Source organism: Marmota flaviventris, chromosome 18 (assembly GCF_047511675.1).
Source record: "Marmota flaviventris isolate mMarFla1 chromosome 18, mMarFla1.hap1, whole genome shotgun sequence".
NCBI lineage: Eukaryota > Metazoa > Chordata > Mammalia > Rodentia > Sciuridae > Marmota > Marmota flaviventris.
This window is the reverse complement of record NC_092515.1, coordinates 12,436,597-12,450,186: the sequence shown is the minus strand read 5'-3', so window position 1 is coordinate 12,450,186 and position 13,590 is coordinate 12,436,597. Positions and strand designations below refer to the sequence as shown.

The following is a 13,590-nucleotide window of genomic DNA, read 5'->3' as shown; positions in this document are numbered from 1 at the left end:
CACCTGCTGGGTCTATGACATCATGGACGTGGGGAGCTCTGTGCACACTGGGAAGAGGAAGCCTGTGATCTGATCCTCAACATTACCTTCCAACAAGCAGGATGCAGGAGAATGACTCCTTACTTGTAAAGACGTTCAAATAAGAAAATGAATTAATTTTTTAAAACAGTAAAAGTATTTACCATAAAAGACTGAACTTGTTTTGTAAACGAGTATGGACCCATATGCTTTTGTTAAAATTATTTATAAACCAAATGTGGCATGAGTTTAAGAAAAAGTAAAGAATAGAAGAAAATATTTGCAGATATATTTTGTGATATGGATTTCATGTCTAGATTATATAATAAATGGGTATAAATCTGCAACCAAAGAATAACCTAAATTTAGAATACGCCAAGGACCCTTGCACAGTCCTGGGCATCTGTAATCCCAGGTGTCTAAGACACGAGATTCTCAAGTTTGAAGCCAGCCTGGGCACCTGTCCCAAAACAAAAATAAATAAACACATGTAAAGGCTGGGGGTGTAGCTCAGAGGTACAGCGCCCCTCAGATCAATCCCCAGCAGTGAAAGAGAAGGGGGGAGGGCAAAGGGCTTGCAAGGCATGTCTCCAGAGATGTTCCAGTGGCCAATAAGCACATGACAGATGATCAGTGTCATCGGTCACTAAGGAAGCAAATCAAAATCACAATGACACCTCACTCCACACCTTCCTACATTCCCCAGGGACTCTGAAGAGCTGCAGTCACAGTGGAGAACACTTGGGCACTTCCTGCCAGAGCCAGGCAGAAGCCCATCCACCCAGCACTCCCACAGCTGGGCACGTGCCCACGGGATGGGAAACAGGGACTGCAATAGTTCCCCCAGGCTAAGGCTCGCCACACCATTCTTCACAACAGGCAGGTGTGGAAACAACCCCGTGTCCATCAACAGAGGAATACATTAAAAACATGGCTTACAAATATGCTGGATTATTCATTAGCCATGAAAAATAAAGTTCTGATGCACATTACAACCTAGGTAAACCTGAAAACATGACTAAACAAGAAGCAAAATGGTATGTGGTTGTATAATTTCATTTATATGAAATATCTGGAATAGGCAAATTCATAGAGACAGGAAATAGATTCAAGGTTACCCGAGGTTAGAGAGTCCTGAGATGTGATAACTTAATGGTCAGAGTTTTAGTGCAGGTGATGAAAAAATTCTGTAAATAGTAGTCATTGTATATTCAAATGGACTCATGGCATGTATTTCTACAGTTAAAAGGGTTAATAGAGCACATTTTTGTAATAAGTATTACACTATGAAAAGTTTTTAGGAAAGATGTGTAAAATACACACACTCTGCTGAGTGTGTGTATGTGTGTGTGAGAGAGACACAGAGAGAGAGAGACAGAGAGACAGACAGACAGACAGAAAGGTGAAAGGGACTAGGGATTGTCCCCAGGACCACTCTAAAACTGAACTACATTACATTTTTTTTTATTTTGAGACAAAGTCAAACTAATTTGCATGGTCTGGCCTCAAACTAGCAATCCTCCTGCCTCAGCCTCCTGAACAGCTGGGATGAGAGACTGTGTCATGTATCTGGCCAGATAATCTCCATAATACTCACACGACACCAGCCAACTGCAAACATACCTCATAAAGCCAGTGCTTGCCCCCTAAAGCCTCAGGAGACACCTCCCCATGTCCTTCCTTTGAACCCTCAGGCACAGATGGCCCCTCCTGAGGCTGCCCATCCCCTGGGGGCCCAGTCCTCCCTACTCTGGAGCAGGAGTCCCCAGGACAGCTCCCGTCCTCTCCCTAGACTCACCCTGCACTGGACAGAGTCAGGTATCCTGGGGACACTCAGTAAATTGGACCCACTCTGCAGCCAGTAGGTCAGGGCCACCTGTGCCCAGGGACAGGATCAGCTCTCACTATTTGGACCCTGGACAGCATCCCTGCTACAGTCCCTGACACTGATCATAGTTCTCCTCGTGACCACCAGGGGGCGACATGAGACTCACAGTCAACACTTGGCAAAAGGATTCTGAAACTTGGACCAGGCTTTGGCTCAGGAGGTGGAAATGTGGCCTGATTTCCATCCCCAATAGACCAGGGTGCCTTCCACGAACCTGCTCGGCTCCCACCCCCACTCCTTCCTGGGTCTGTGAGGACCTTGCACTGCCAGGGGTCTCTGAGCAGGCCTTTGCCTCTAGGTATCACCCATGGAAAAAGTCAGGGTGACCACTGGAGAATTACTAGGTAGAGGACAGAGGCCACCCAAGGAAGGCATGGGCAGGCCTGAGACACAGCTCCACCAAAAACTGGAGAGGGAGGGTCTCCCTAAAAATCTCTCCCTGAGGACCAGGGAACCCATGGTCACCTACCTGCAGTACCACCGTCCTTCCCACCCAGGACACAAAGGATGTGAAGTCCTGAGATAGCTGCTCAGAGGCCAAGCTGGAGACACCAGGTACAGAGAGCAGGTCCCCTCACCAGCCATCTCTCACTGGGCCCCTTTCTAGATCCCAGAGCTCTCTCTGTGTCCCCTTCCTGCTGGGAGGAAAGCCACCTTCCTAGAGCATTTGAGAACATGGGGAAGACACAGGGCTAAACTGGGGTTCTCTGTCATAAAGGAAATATGCCCAGGGGTGAGGGGACACCCAGGGGCTCCCTGTGTGGTGCTGAGAGCCCTGAGGCCAGGACACAGCTGAGGCCAGTGCTGGGTGAGCCACTTCTCTCAGGGGACAGCGTCCCCACCTGCCTTGCTCCTCAGGGTGTGGCATGCAGTAGTGAAACCCAACAGGGAAAGCAGAAGGGACAGGAGGCAGGACTGAGAGGGAGGGGACAGAGAGGTTCCTCCGCAGAGACCCCGCCCCCAGCCCTGTGACCCAGGAAAGTGCTCCTGCCCTGGGAGGAGGCTGAGCTCAGAGAGGAGCAGGCAGCAGGGCTGAGTGGCCTGGACCTGGGCTTCCCAGCGGGTCTCAGTGAAGCTCCTTCCACAGAGGGGACAGAGCAGCAGGGACCATGCAGCCCCCCTCAGCCTGTCCCTGCAGAGGGGGCATCCCCTGGCAGGGGGTCCTGCTGGCAGGTAAGAGGGGACAGTTCCCTGAGGAGGGCGGGAGCTGGGAGCACAGTCTTGCTGCTGCCCCTGGGAGGACACGACCCTCACAGGGGACACAGGGCTTCACTATGTCCCATTGGGAACCTATTGGGAACAGAACACAGAAGACAGAAGCTCACCAACAGGAACAGATGATGCGGGTCAGAAAGCTCAGGGGTGCTCTTCCCCAAGTTACTCACCAGGGGCCATTATATTTTGAAAATCAGTGTTAACAGCTCTGTCAGGGCCACCCTCCAAATAGAAAGGCAACTTGAGCAGTGGACACTGTCTGCAGCCACCAGCCTCAGACATTGGCACACAGACACCTGGATGCTCAGGGCGAGGACCCTGCTTCACTCATCCACAGGAGGCTGAGCCTGGTCCAGGCCCTGGGCTACCACAAGGGACAGACTAGTCTCTGCCTCCTGGAGCTTCCTCTCTAGAGGGCAGGAAGCCAGGCCAGAGGGAGATCTGCAGGTGAGGCCAGGTGCTGTGTAGATCTAGGAGGACAGAGAGCAGGGAAATGTCCACAGGGAAGACCTGGGGTCTGTAAGGAGGTGGTCAGGGGAGGTGGGTGCCCAGGTGTCCTGGGTGTGAGCAGGGATCTGAGGGCACTGAGGGGCCAGCCTTGCAGACACCTGGGGAAATGTGTTCCCAAGAGAGGATGATAGGTACAGGGGTCCTGAAGGAATGGAGGTCATGCTGCTGGCCTTGACCAGGGACACACGCACACACCACACACCCCAAGGCTGAGGAGTGAGGACTCCTGCTGAGGACCTGGGTCCCAACTTTCCACCCAGTACAAGGTCCCAGTATGATGGATTTCTCTCTATTCCCTCCTAGTCTCACTGTTAACCTTATGGAACCCGCACCCCACTGCCCAGCTCACTATTGAACCAGTGCCTGCCGATGTTGCTGAAGGGAGAGACGTTCTTCTATTTGTCCACAATGTGTCGAAGACCACTGCAGGCTACCAATGGTACAGAGGGCAAATAACAGAACGAAGCCGTCTAATTGTATCCTACTCGAATCTCACACACTCAGCTACCCAAGGCCCTGCATTCAGTGGTCGTGAGACAATATACCCAAATGGGTCCCTGCTGTTTGTGAATGTGACACAGGAGGACACAGGATTCTACACCCTACAAGCCACAACTGCCGATTTTGATAGTGAAGCAGCAACTGGAGAGTTCCATGTACATGGTGAGTGATGCCCCAGCCCTCTGGGTGTTGGAGGGGTCAACTTCACTGCACACACAGGACCCCAAGACCTGGTCTGCCTACCTCCTCCTGTGCATAACGTCCCCACAGTGGAGTTGGAGCATTTAGTGCAGGACACACGCAGTGCAAACAGACTTCAGAAGATCTGAGTCCTCTGCCTGAATCCACTGGCAGAGAGCAGGGTGGTCTGGTGGGAGACTCGGCCCAGGCAGAGCAGTCTCAGCCCAGCCCCTGTGTCCTTCCCAGGAGCATGGCCCTGAGAAAGACCCTGCAGGACTGAGTCAGGCCTGGCCTGAGGGCCCTGGAGTCCTCACAGAGAAGGTCAGCCCAGGAAGCCATGCCCCAGACCTCTGTCCCAGGCTCCTGGCTCCAGGTGACCCTGAGGACATGTGGCCAGGGTTGGAGTTTGGCTTCCTGTTGAGGGCTGCTGGGGAGCAATGATTTACTGGCTACCTGATCTGGTAGCTCCTGGAGGTGGTCACCAGCCAGGGCACAGTCCCAGGAGCCACATCTGGGCAAGGGCACCTGAGCACCTCCTTCTCCTGGGACTAGGTGTGGTGAGCACAGAGGGACAGGTGCCTCAGGCCAATCAGGTGCCCTGGTGGACCTCTATGAGGCTCCACAGGAAGGTCCATGTCCCCAAGGGGAGGAACAGAGGAAAGAGATGCCCCTGCAGCTCCTGGTCCTCCCGGGACCAGCCCAGGGCGCTCTCACTGGGAGGCAGATCAGAGTAGGGGCTGTTTGTTTGGGGGCAGCTCCTCTAAACCAAGGTCAGGTTACTGTGAGTATTTCAAGGTTAACTTAGAGACAACATGGTGAACCAGACACCACTTCCCATGTACCCAATAAAGGGAAACTGAGGCACGGGGAACACAGCGGCTGAATCAGGTCACACAGACCATGGGTGGCAGGTCAGTGGTGCATGTCAGTCTGCAGCCAGAGCCCCGTGCTCTGCCTGCTGAGCGCCTATTAGGCATCTGTGGACCAGAGACCAGTCATTGGTTCAGGGCACTGGCAGCTGGAGGGGACAGTGTCGTCTCGGGGTGAGAGCAAATGGAGGATAATCAATTTTTACTCCGGAACCAAATCACCTGCCTCAACAGAATGTCCAGTCCTCCCCTTCACACAGCCGGTCCACACACTCCCTTGCTGGACTTGAAGCCACATGTGTCCTGGTGTATTGGATGTCACTCCGTCTGAAGCATAAAGGACAGGACTTTCTTTCTCTCTCCCCACTGGACCCTGCAGCCAGCACAGGGCCCAAGGTGCAGCCAACTCTCAATGGTTTTGTGATAAGGGGGGGAGGGATCATGAATGAATGACCCTGAACCTCTTCAGAGCCTGGAACCTGCATGTGCAATCCCAGGGGGTTCTGCCACCTGCTCCCTGTCCCTCCTGGACGCTGAGGCTCTTGCTCCATCCCATCAACCACTTCTCCTGAGGCCACCCAGGAGCCACATCACAGGATGCCCTTGGGGTGGCCGGGCTGTGGAGGGTCTTCAGTGAGGCCCTGGGTCAGTTCTGAGGCGGCCATGAGGCACTTGGACCTGGTGCTTTAAGTCACTGTAGCCACTGCTCCCTGCCATGGCGATTCTGGCTGTCTTGCTCCTGCCTGTCCGTCCTCTCCCTCCTTCTCATTCAGGCAGGACTGGCCCTGCCCTGCACAGTGAGCCATGCCCTTCCCTCCTGCACTAATGGCCATCTGTCCTGTCCACTTCCTGCTAACACCTGGGGCCTGGCCCCCTCCTGGCCATAGTAAAGGGCACAGAAACAGTCGAGGCAGGTGCCCCTGTCAGGCTGCATCAGGGACAATGTCCCTGACTGTGAAGGAGTCCCCACTGTGTCCCTTCCAGGGCTCCTTCCTTCCATGACAATGACATATGAAATAGGCCAGGACACAGGCCTGAGCATCTCCTCCATCTACTCTCTGCACTGACTCAGCGAGGGGGGCAGAGGCAGGAAGGGCTGCAAGCCCCTAGGTCCCAGGCTCCTTACACCCAGATGACTGGTGGCTCCATCCTGGTCCCTAAGTGGGGCTCACGCTCCTCCAGTGACTCCCAGGACCTTCCCCAAGGGGGAGCTGGACTGAAGGGTGCTGTCTCAGGGGCTAACTGTCTAGTCCATATGTGCCTGTGTCCTCAGGAGGCGCCATCACCACAAGGGAGGTCTGTCCCCACATGGTGTGATGCTCCAGCCACGGTCACTTACATTAGGCTCTAGGCTCTGATTTGGATCAATTTGATGATCTCACTGCACTTCCTGGGGTGAAAAGAAAAGGAAGAAGGCATTCCACAGGCCTGTGTCAGGTGCTTCCCACTTTCCCTGAGTCTCCATAGCAATTGGGAACATAGACTTCTAGATTGATTAACATGATCAATAATACTTCTCTGAGTTTGGTGTTGTGCCTCATTTTACATAACAGAGACCCTCAGATGTCCCCTCGGACCAGTTCAGTCCTCCACCAGGACCCACAGGTCTCTCCTTACTCAGGAGGTTCCTGGTTTCAAACTGACTTTAGCATCTGCCTTGGGTCATAATGTGACCCCTCAGGACTTCAGAGCTCAGTCTAAGACATTGTGCTCCTTAGAGAAATATTTCTTTCAGAAAGGAGTCTTAGATCCTGGGTATCAAAAACTATTTTCCCATATGGGAAAACTTTACCATCCCCCATTTCTACCCCAGGTCTGACACACACAAGCCCACGAGGGCCGTATTTTCAGCAAGGTCCTGGTCCCCTCTTCCACCTCTTAGTGATAAAGTGTTTGAACCATCCACTGGTCTCTCAGGACCATTCCACATGCCTCACCTGCTCTCTGCAGGGGGAGAAGGATGTAAAGTCCAAGAACAGGAACATGATTCTGCTCTAAACCTTGTCTGTCCCCCTCACCCTAGAGCATTCTTTGGACTCATGCTTTGCCTTTCAGGTGTCACTGGCTCCTGTCAGTCACCAGGAAACACCTGAGCAGAACTGCCCCCTTGTGGCCCCAGGCTGACCACCAAACTGAATGTCCCCAGTCTCCTAGTGTGGGATTTCTGTTCACACACCCCATTCTCACATCAGGCTGTGGGGTCTTCATGGGGTTTAGGCACAATGGGGTTTCCCACCATGACCACGTCTAGGATGGCCTTGAGAACCAAAGGCTCAGAGGACACCCACGTGGGCCAAGCCCTGGAGTCTGTGCAGATGGAGGGACTCTGCATGTCAAGGCCAGCCAGGGCCAGCGAGGACCAGGAGAGACACGGGGTTGCTAACTCCCAGTCCTGGGTCTGTCCAGGACCAAACTCTGCAATTAAGTGCACCTGTGAGAAACTCTGTGCTTCTCCCAGACACAGCCCAGGGGGCCCCACGTCTTCTGATCCCTCAGATCCACCTACATCTGCCCAGGATACCCACTCCTGCCTGGTTCTTCAGGACTCAGGTTGGTGGGAGGTGAGAGGGTAGCTCAGGTGGAAAGACGCTTTTGTGGGGATCACAGGGCAATCCTCTCTTTGGTGTCTGCACAGAGAAATTACCCAAACCCAACATCACAATCAACAACTCCCAACCCATGGAGGGTGAGGACTCTCTAGCATTAACGTGTGAACCTGAGATTAATTATGGGAGCTACCTGTGGAAGATAAACAATCAGATGATCCCAGATGGTGACAGGTTGAAGCTGTCCAACAACAACAGGACTCTCACTTTATTCAATGTCACAAGGAATGACACAGGCCCCTATGAGTGTGAAATCCAGAACCCAGTGAGTGCCAGCCACAGTGACCCACTCACCCTGAATATTTCCTGTGAGTAACTTCTATTCCTCCGTTACCCTGGCTGTGAACTCAAATACACAGGGCCAGAGGCTGGGCCACTTAGTCCCTCTTGGGTCCAAGTACACAGACCCTCTCTCCTGGGCACCTGGACTGGCTGTGTCATTTGCCCCAGGCATATCCAAGCAGGCCCAGCCTTGGGCCATGAATAGGAGGGGAGGGCTTGTGGTTCCCTGGAGAGGCCTGGGGTCAGCCACCTGGAACTGAGAAGCAGGGGAATGTCACAGACTAATTTCAGTGAACAAAGGGGGTTTGGTTGAGACATTCTGTGAGTGTGTATGGTGCTGGGATTTGAACCCAGGGCCTTTTGCATTGCTGGGCAGGTGCTGTATCACTATACTCCCCAGCTTAGTTGTGACTTAAAAAAAAAAAAGGAACAAGGTTGTGACATAGATCAGTAGTTAAATTGTGGTCTTCTACAGTCTAGGAACTTCCCCTTCCCTCTGATGACATTACATGTGGCTTTATTCTGTTTGCTCCAGATGATCCTGATGCACCCATCATAAACCCCCCAGACTCACATTTCCGTCCAGGGACAAATCTCAACCTCTCCTGCCACGCAGACTCTAACCCGCCTGCTCAGTACTCTTGGTTTTTCAATGGGAGGCCCCTGGAATCCACACAAGAGCTCTCAATCCCCAACCTCTCTACAAATAAGAGTGGATCCTATGTGTGTGTCGCCCATAACTCTGTCACTAACCTCAATAGGACCACAACCAAGAATATTGCTGTCTCTGGTAAGTGGACCCTGGAGCACAGTATCGAGTGCTGTGTGGAGTCTTGATTTTTCTGGAAACAACATGGAAGAAGTTACTTCCTAGTCTCAGACCCGCTGTCAGTCAGCCCCCTGCTGTTTTTCCACAGGGCTTGTGGCCCAGCCCTCCCTCAGAGCCACCAACACAGAACCACACTCTATGGCCATGACCTGCCTCTCAGATGACCCTGGAATCTCCATCACGTGGATCTTCAATAGCCAGACTCTGCAGCTCACAGACAGGATGCAGCTCTCCCCGGACCACAGGACCCTCAGCATAGACCCCGTCAGACAGGAGGATGCCGGGGAGTATCAGTGTGAGGCCTCCAACCCCGCCAGTTCCTCCAGGAGTGACCGCTACAGACTGGCTGTGATCTGTGAGTGGCCCCCGTGCCACCAGGTCTTCCGTCATAGATTTCACTGTCAAGGGCCATCATATGGCACCAGCCATGAGCATGGGGTAGATGCCAGAGCTTGGAGAGAATGTGGTTGACTACGCAGAAATTAGGTGCCTTGATGTCACCTTGGTTCTGATCTGTACCCGAGGCTGGGCCTGGGCTAGACAGTCTGTGAGGGCTGCCCACTGACACTGTCCTGTGATGGGAAGGAAGAAAAGAGGAAGAGGGGGTGGGGTGTGGCTCAGTGGTAGAGCACTTGCCCGGCCTGTGTGAGAACCTGGGTTCAATTCTCAGCATCAAACACACAAATGAATTAAATAAAGGTCCTTCAACATCTAAAAAATATATTAAAATAAAAGAAAAGAGGAAGAGACCTTAACAGGAGCATGAGCAGGATGTGGCCCAGCTGCATGTGGAGAGGGTCAGGCTAGAGCACATGCAGGTTTCAAAACCAAACGTGAAGAAATCTCCAGAAGCAGAGAGTCGGGAGGACATGGTGACGACATGACAAACTGCACTGGGACCTTGGTGCCATTTCCTTCCACCCTCTGTGGGCCCCTGCAGGGCCCAGCTGGTTCCCCTGAAGACCTGCCCTTCAGCCCCTTTCTCTTCTCTTTCAGCAGAAGAGAGGACCCCAGGCCTCCCTGTGGGGGCCGTCGCTGGCATCGTGACTGGGGTCCTGGTCGGGGTGGCTCTGGTGGCTGCTCTGGGGTGTTTCCTGCTCCACACAAGAACTGGAAGGTACCCAGGCTTCCCCCACCTGATCCCACCCCAGGTGACCCCAGGCCTGAGGGAAGGAGACCATCCTCAGAGTCTGGCCTGACTCCGACCTCCCCACTTCCCGGGGACCCTCCCCTCTCACCCAGCCACCCCTGTCCCTCACCAGCTGCTGGCTCTGGGCTGATTGCTCAAGAGGTGCCTCCTCTGCACATTGGTCACCAGGACCTGTCCCCACAGCACTGGTGTCCCTCCTAAACTAGTGTTCAAAAACGGCACCTCCTGCAGTGTTTGCCCCCACACCAAGAGAGGGCTGAGCTATGTGTATGAGGGGTCCTGTCCCAGGTCACTCAGGGCAAGGGCTGGAGCCTGGAGAGGAAGGTGGGTCCACTCTCCACACCTCCTGTGTGACCCAAGGCCCCTGATGTGTGAGGTGAGATCCCAGGGCCCAGCCAGTCGTGTGTCCTGGAAAGTTCTTTGTCTCCTGGTCAGGTGGGTGGATAGCACAAAAGGCCACTGTCACATTACCTCATCTCCTGGCCTGAGCATAGGGTCCTCCACAGCAGGGTCACCAATGGGGGTCAGGGATTTTCAAGATGCACGTGGTTCCCAAATGTCTTGCCTACGTGTTGTACCTCCTTCCCTGTCCCCCCATGGCATGCATCCTGCACTCAGTCAAACTCTCCTGCTTTAATTCTTCCTTAATCCTCAGTCCCTTTTCTGGGTCCCTCAGCCAACGTTCTCCTGGGTCTGCACCTGGGAGGGTCGATCACCTTGGCCCAGGGCAGCAGTGTCTTCTTAAGGCTTTTCCTCTGCTCCCCTCTCCTGGGCCCCCTGGTACCCAGACCTGATGGAAAGCGGAAGGTTTCACACCCTCCTTGGAAATGGGGTACCCTCCTCATCCCCTATCTGACCCCAGTCCATGCACCCTCATGAATAAGGCTGACTTTTCCTAGGGCCAGTGTCCAGCATGGCCTCAGAGACCACCGCACCCCAGCATCAAGACCCGGTAAGTGTCCCCTCAGCCTGAGGGTGACTGGGAGCCCCTAGGCCAGCCCCACAGTGTCCACCCTTGCCCATAACCACACATCCAGGGTTGAATGTTTACACTGGGGATTCAAGGATCCCTGTCATCAAACACAACATGGGACCCACCTGGTAAAGCCATCCCAGACTTGTGGCATCTAGTCCATTCCTCATGTTCCTTGGCTCTTTGGACCACTACAAGGGCAAAAGGGTCTCTCCCAGGACATGCTGTCTCCCCTGACACTCTGATAGTTGAGGTCCCCCAGCCCTACCTGCAGAAGGGGCCCAGCCTTCTTCACGCTACTGCTAACTCTTGTCTCTGTCCCCAGGCCAAGGTCCCTCTGACAGCTCCACCTCCCTGGTAAGTCCCCCCAGCTGTCTCTACACAGGGGACTAGCTCTGCAGTCTCAGGGCAGGGTCACTGTCAACCCCCACACAGCACAGACACCCCCACTCATGTTGGACCAGGACAAGGTTAGCCTGGCCCTGGCCAGAGACTTGGCCACTCTCAGGGACAGGACCACCATCACTCTGTCTTCAGCCCACCCTACTTTCTGCCATCTCAGGAGAGTCCTGGTGCAGAATGGGTGCTGGGAGCTTCTATCAGTGGCCCTGGGTTAATGATGGGGACCATAGTCTGGACAGAAACTGGGGTGTCTGTCCAGAAATGGAGGCTGGTCCTCAGGACCCAGAGCTGGTAACTCTTGAGAAGAAAGGGCTAAAGCAGACACAGGGAGTAAGCTCTGGCCTGTCAGAGACCAGAACCTTCCAGGCACCACCCAGCACCTGCTCACTGGAGTCCCAGCCTTGATGATCCTCCCTTTGCTGACACTGATTTCCAATCTCCCTCCCTGCTAGGCCCCACCCCCTGGCCACAGAGCTGCTGTCCCCATCTACCAGGTGAGTGTGGGTGATGACCCTTGCCCACAGTCCAGGGCGACCCAAGAGATGCCCCTCCCCACACCTTCCTGATCTTGCCAGGAAACAGCAGCCAAAATGGGATCAGGGGGTGGTGAGTGGGGGGTGGGGGTGCCTGGGAACAGGAGCCTCTGAGCCCAGACAGACACAGGGACAGAGCAGTCCCCAGTGGGCCAGGGCCTAGAAGTTCATGGTCCCCTGGTTCAGAAGGGTCAGAGCCTCTTTGTTCTTTTTCAGGAATTACTAAACCCTGACCTGGACATCTACTGCCAGGTCGACCACAAGGCTGATGTGGATTCTTAGTTTCCACCACACGATGCTCCATGTGGGCTGAGGGAGGGTCCTGCTAGACCCCAGATGCTGGGTGATGGGACAGAGGTGGAGCCTGACCCTATAGGACTCTGGAACCTAGAGGGGGGGGGGTCCCTGGGTTCCTGGAGACCCAGACAGGCTGCCCTGGGCTCTGAATGGCCAGAACCAGGCTGCCTGTGCCCAGGAGGAGGGGCTTCAGGGAGAGGGAAGGGCCCTGTGGGTCACCTGGAAAGGCACTGAATAAAGACCCCCTTCCCTCCTTCGCTCTTTTGGTTCCTGTGGGAACGTCTCTTGGCAGACACTCCCCTCAAGTTCCAGGTCAGCTCTCTCCTGTGTCACGCAGGGGAACTGTGGTCTCTAAGTTGCTCCCACAGGGTTTCTCTTCCTGGGAGACAGGAGCTGGGAGGTGGGACCAGGGCAAAGGTCAGGTCTGTCCACAGGGAAGGGTGAGGGTCCCAAGGTCCTGCAGCCAGCAGAGCACTCAGTGGCCCTCACACTCCAGGGACCCAGGGTGGCCAACTGTGGCCACTGGTTTCTTTCCTACTCAAAGGCCAGTACTCAGCACATCTTCACCTCTGCTGGGACATGGGACTGTCAGAGTAATCAGGGGACAGGGCCAGACCCAGACTCAGCCCTGAACAAGGGCCTCAGGCTCTGCCCGAGGCTCCAGCCCTGCCCTCCCATCACCTTCCCCTCTGCCCTGCCTGGTCTCTCTGGGACCAGCCTCCTCTGCACACTCCAGCACCCAGGGCAGAGGCTCAGGGCTCCCCACATGGGGCTCTCCAGGCTCCATGGTGATGGGACAGAGGGTCTCCTCCCTGACCTGGGGCCAAGGATGTCCACTGCCACCTCTCCACAAACCTGGGCCACTGCCCAGCTCATTCCCTGAGGCTTGCAAGGGTGACACTCTCAGGTAGGTTCACATGGATCAGGCCACTACATTCCTGGAAATAAACGGTTCATGTACTAAAGCTCAGGGACGCTCTCCTGATGCCTCACAGTGGTCTGTGCTGAGAGGAGAAGTAGGAAGAAATCGTCAGAGTGTGCAGCCTGACTCAGCTCTAGTGAGGCTCCTCTGCATGAACACAGCATCACGTCACACACAGTGACTGCTCTCTCCTTGGTTTCCTGGTGCTCTTGGTACAGACTGCTCCCACACAGTGGCTCCAACAGCAGATACCAAGGTGGCCATGAGCTGCATTCTTCTGGAGGCTCCAAGGGAGTCAGTTTCCTCACTTTTCCCAGCTTCTAGCTGCTGCCTGCTTCCCTGGCCTGTGGGCCCGACTCCCCTTTGAAGCCAGCAGCGTCACCCTGCATCCTCTCTTCTCTGCTCCCTCCCCCCT

The 13,590-nt window shown here is 54.6% G+C and overlaps 1 protein-coding gene across 1 annotated transcript in view; it reads left to right on the top strand.

The window, feature by feature from the left end:
- LOC139702647 (uncharacterized) overlaps positions 1-13,590 on the top strand; it is an 80,460-nt gene that overhangs the window by 31,480 nt on the left and 35,390 nt on the right. Inside the window, exons 19-26 of the mRNA XM_071604176.1 lie at positions 2,982-3,079; positions 3,935-4,294; positions 8,987-9,253; positions 9,895-10,015; positions 10,948-11,000; positions 11,347-11,378; positions 11,876-11,917; positions 12,173-12,226. Coding sequence (XP_071460277.1) covers positions 2,982-3,079; positions 3,935-4,294; positions 8,987-9,253; positions 9,895-10,015; positions 10,948-11,000; positions 11,347-11,378; positions 11,876-11,917; positions 12,173-12,226 — 1,027 coding nt within the window. The remainder of the gene's footprint in view (positions 1-2,981; positions 3,080-3,934; positions 4,295-8,986; positions 9,254-9,894; positions 10,016-10,947; positions 11,001-11,346; positions 11,379-11,875; positions 11,918-12,172; positions 12,227-13,590) is intronic.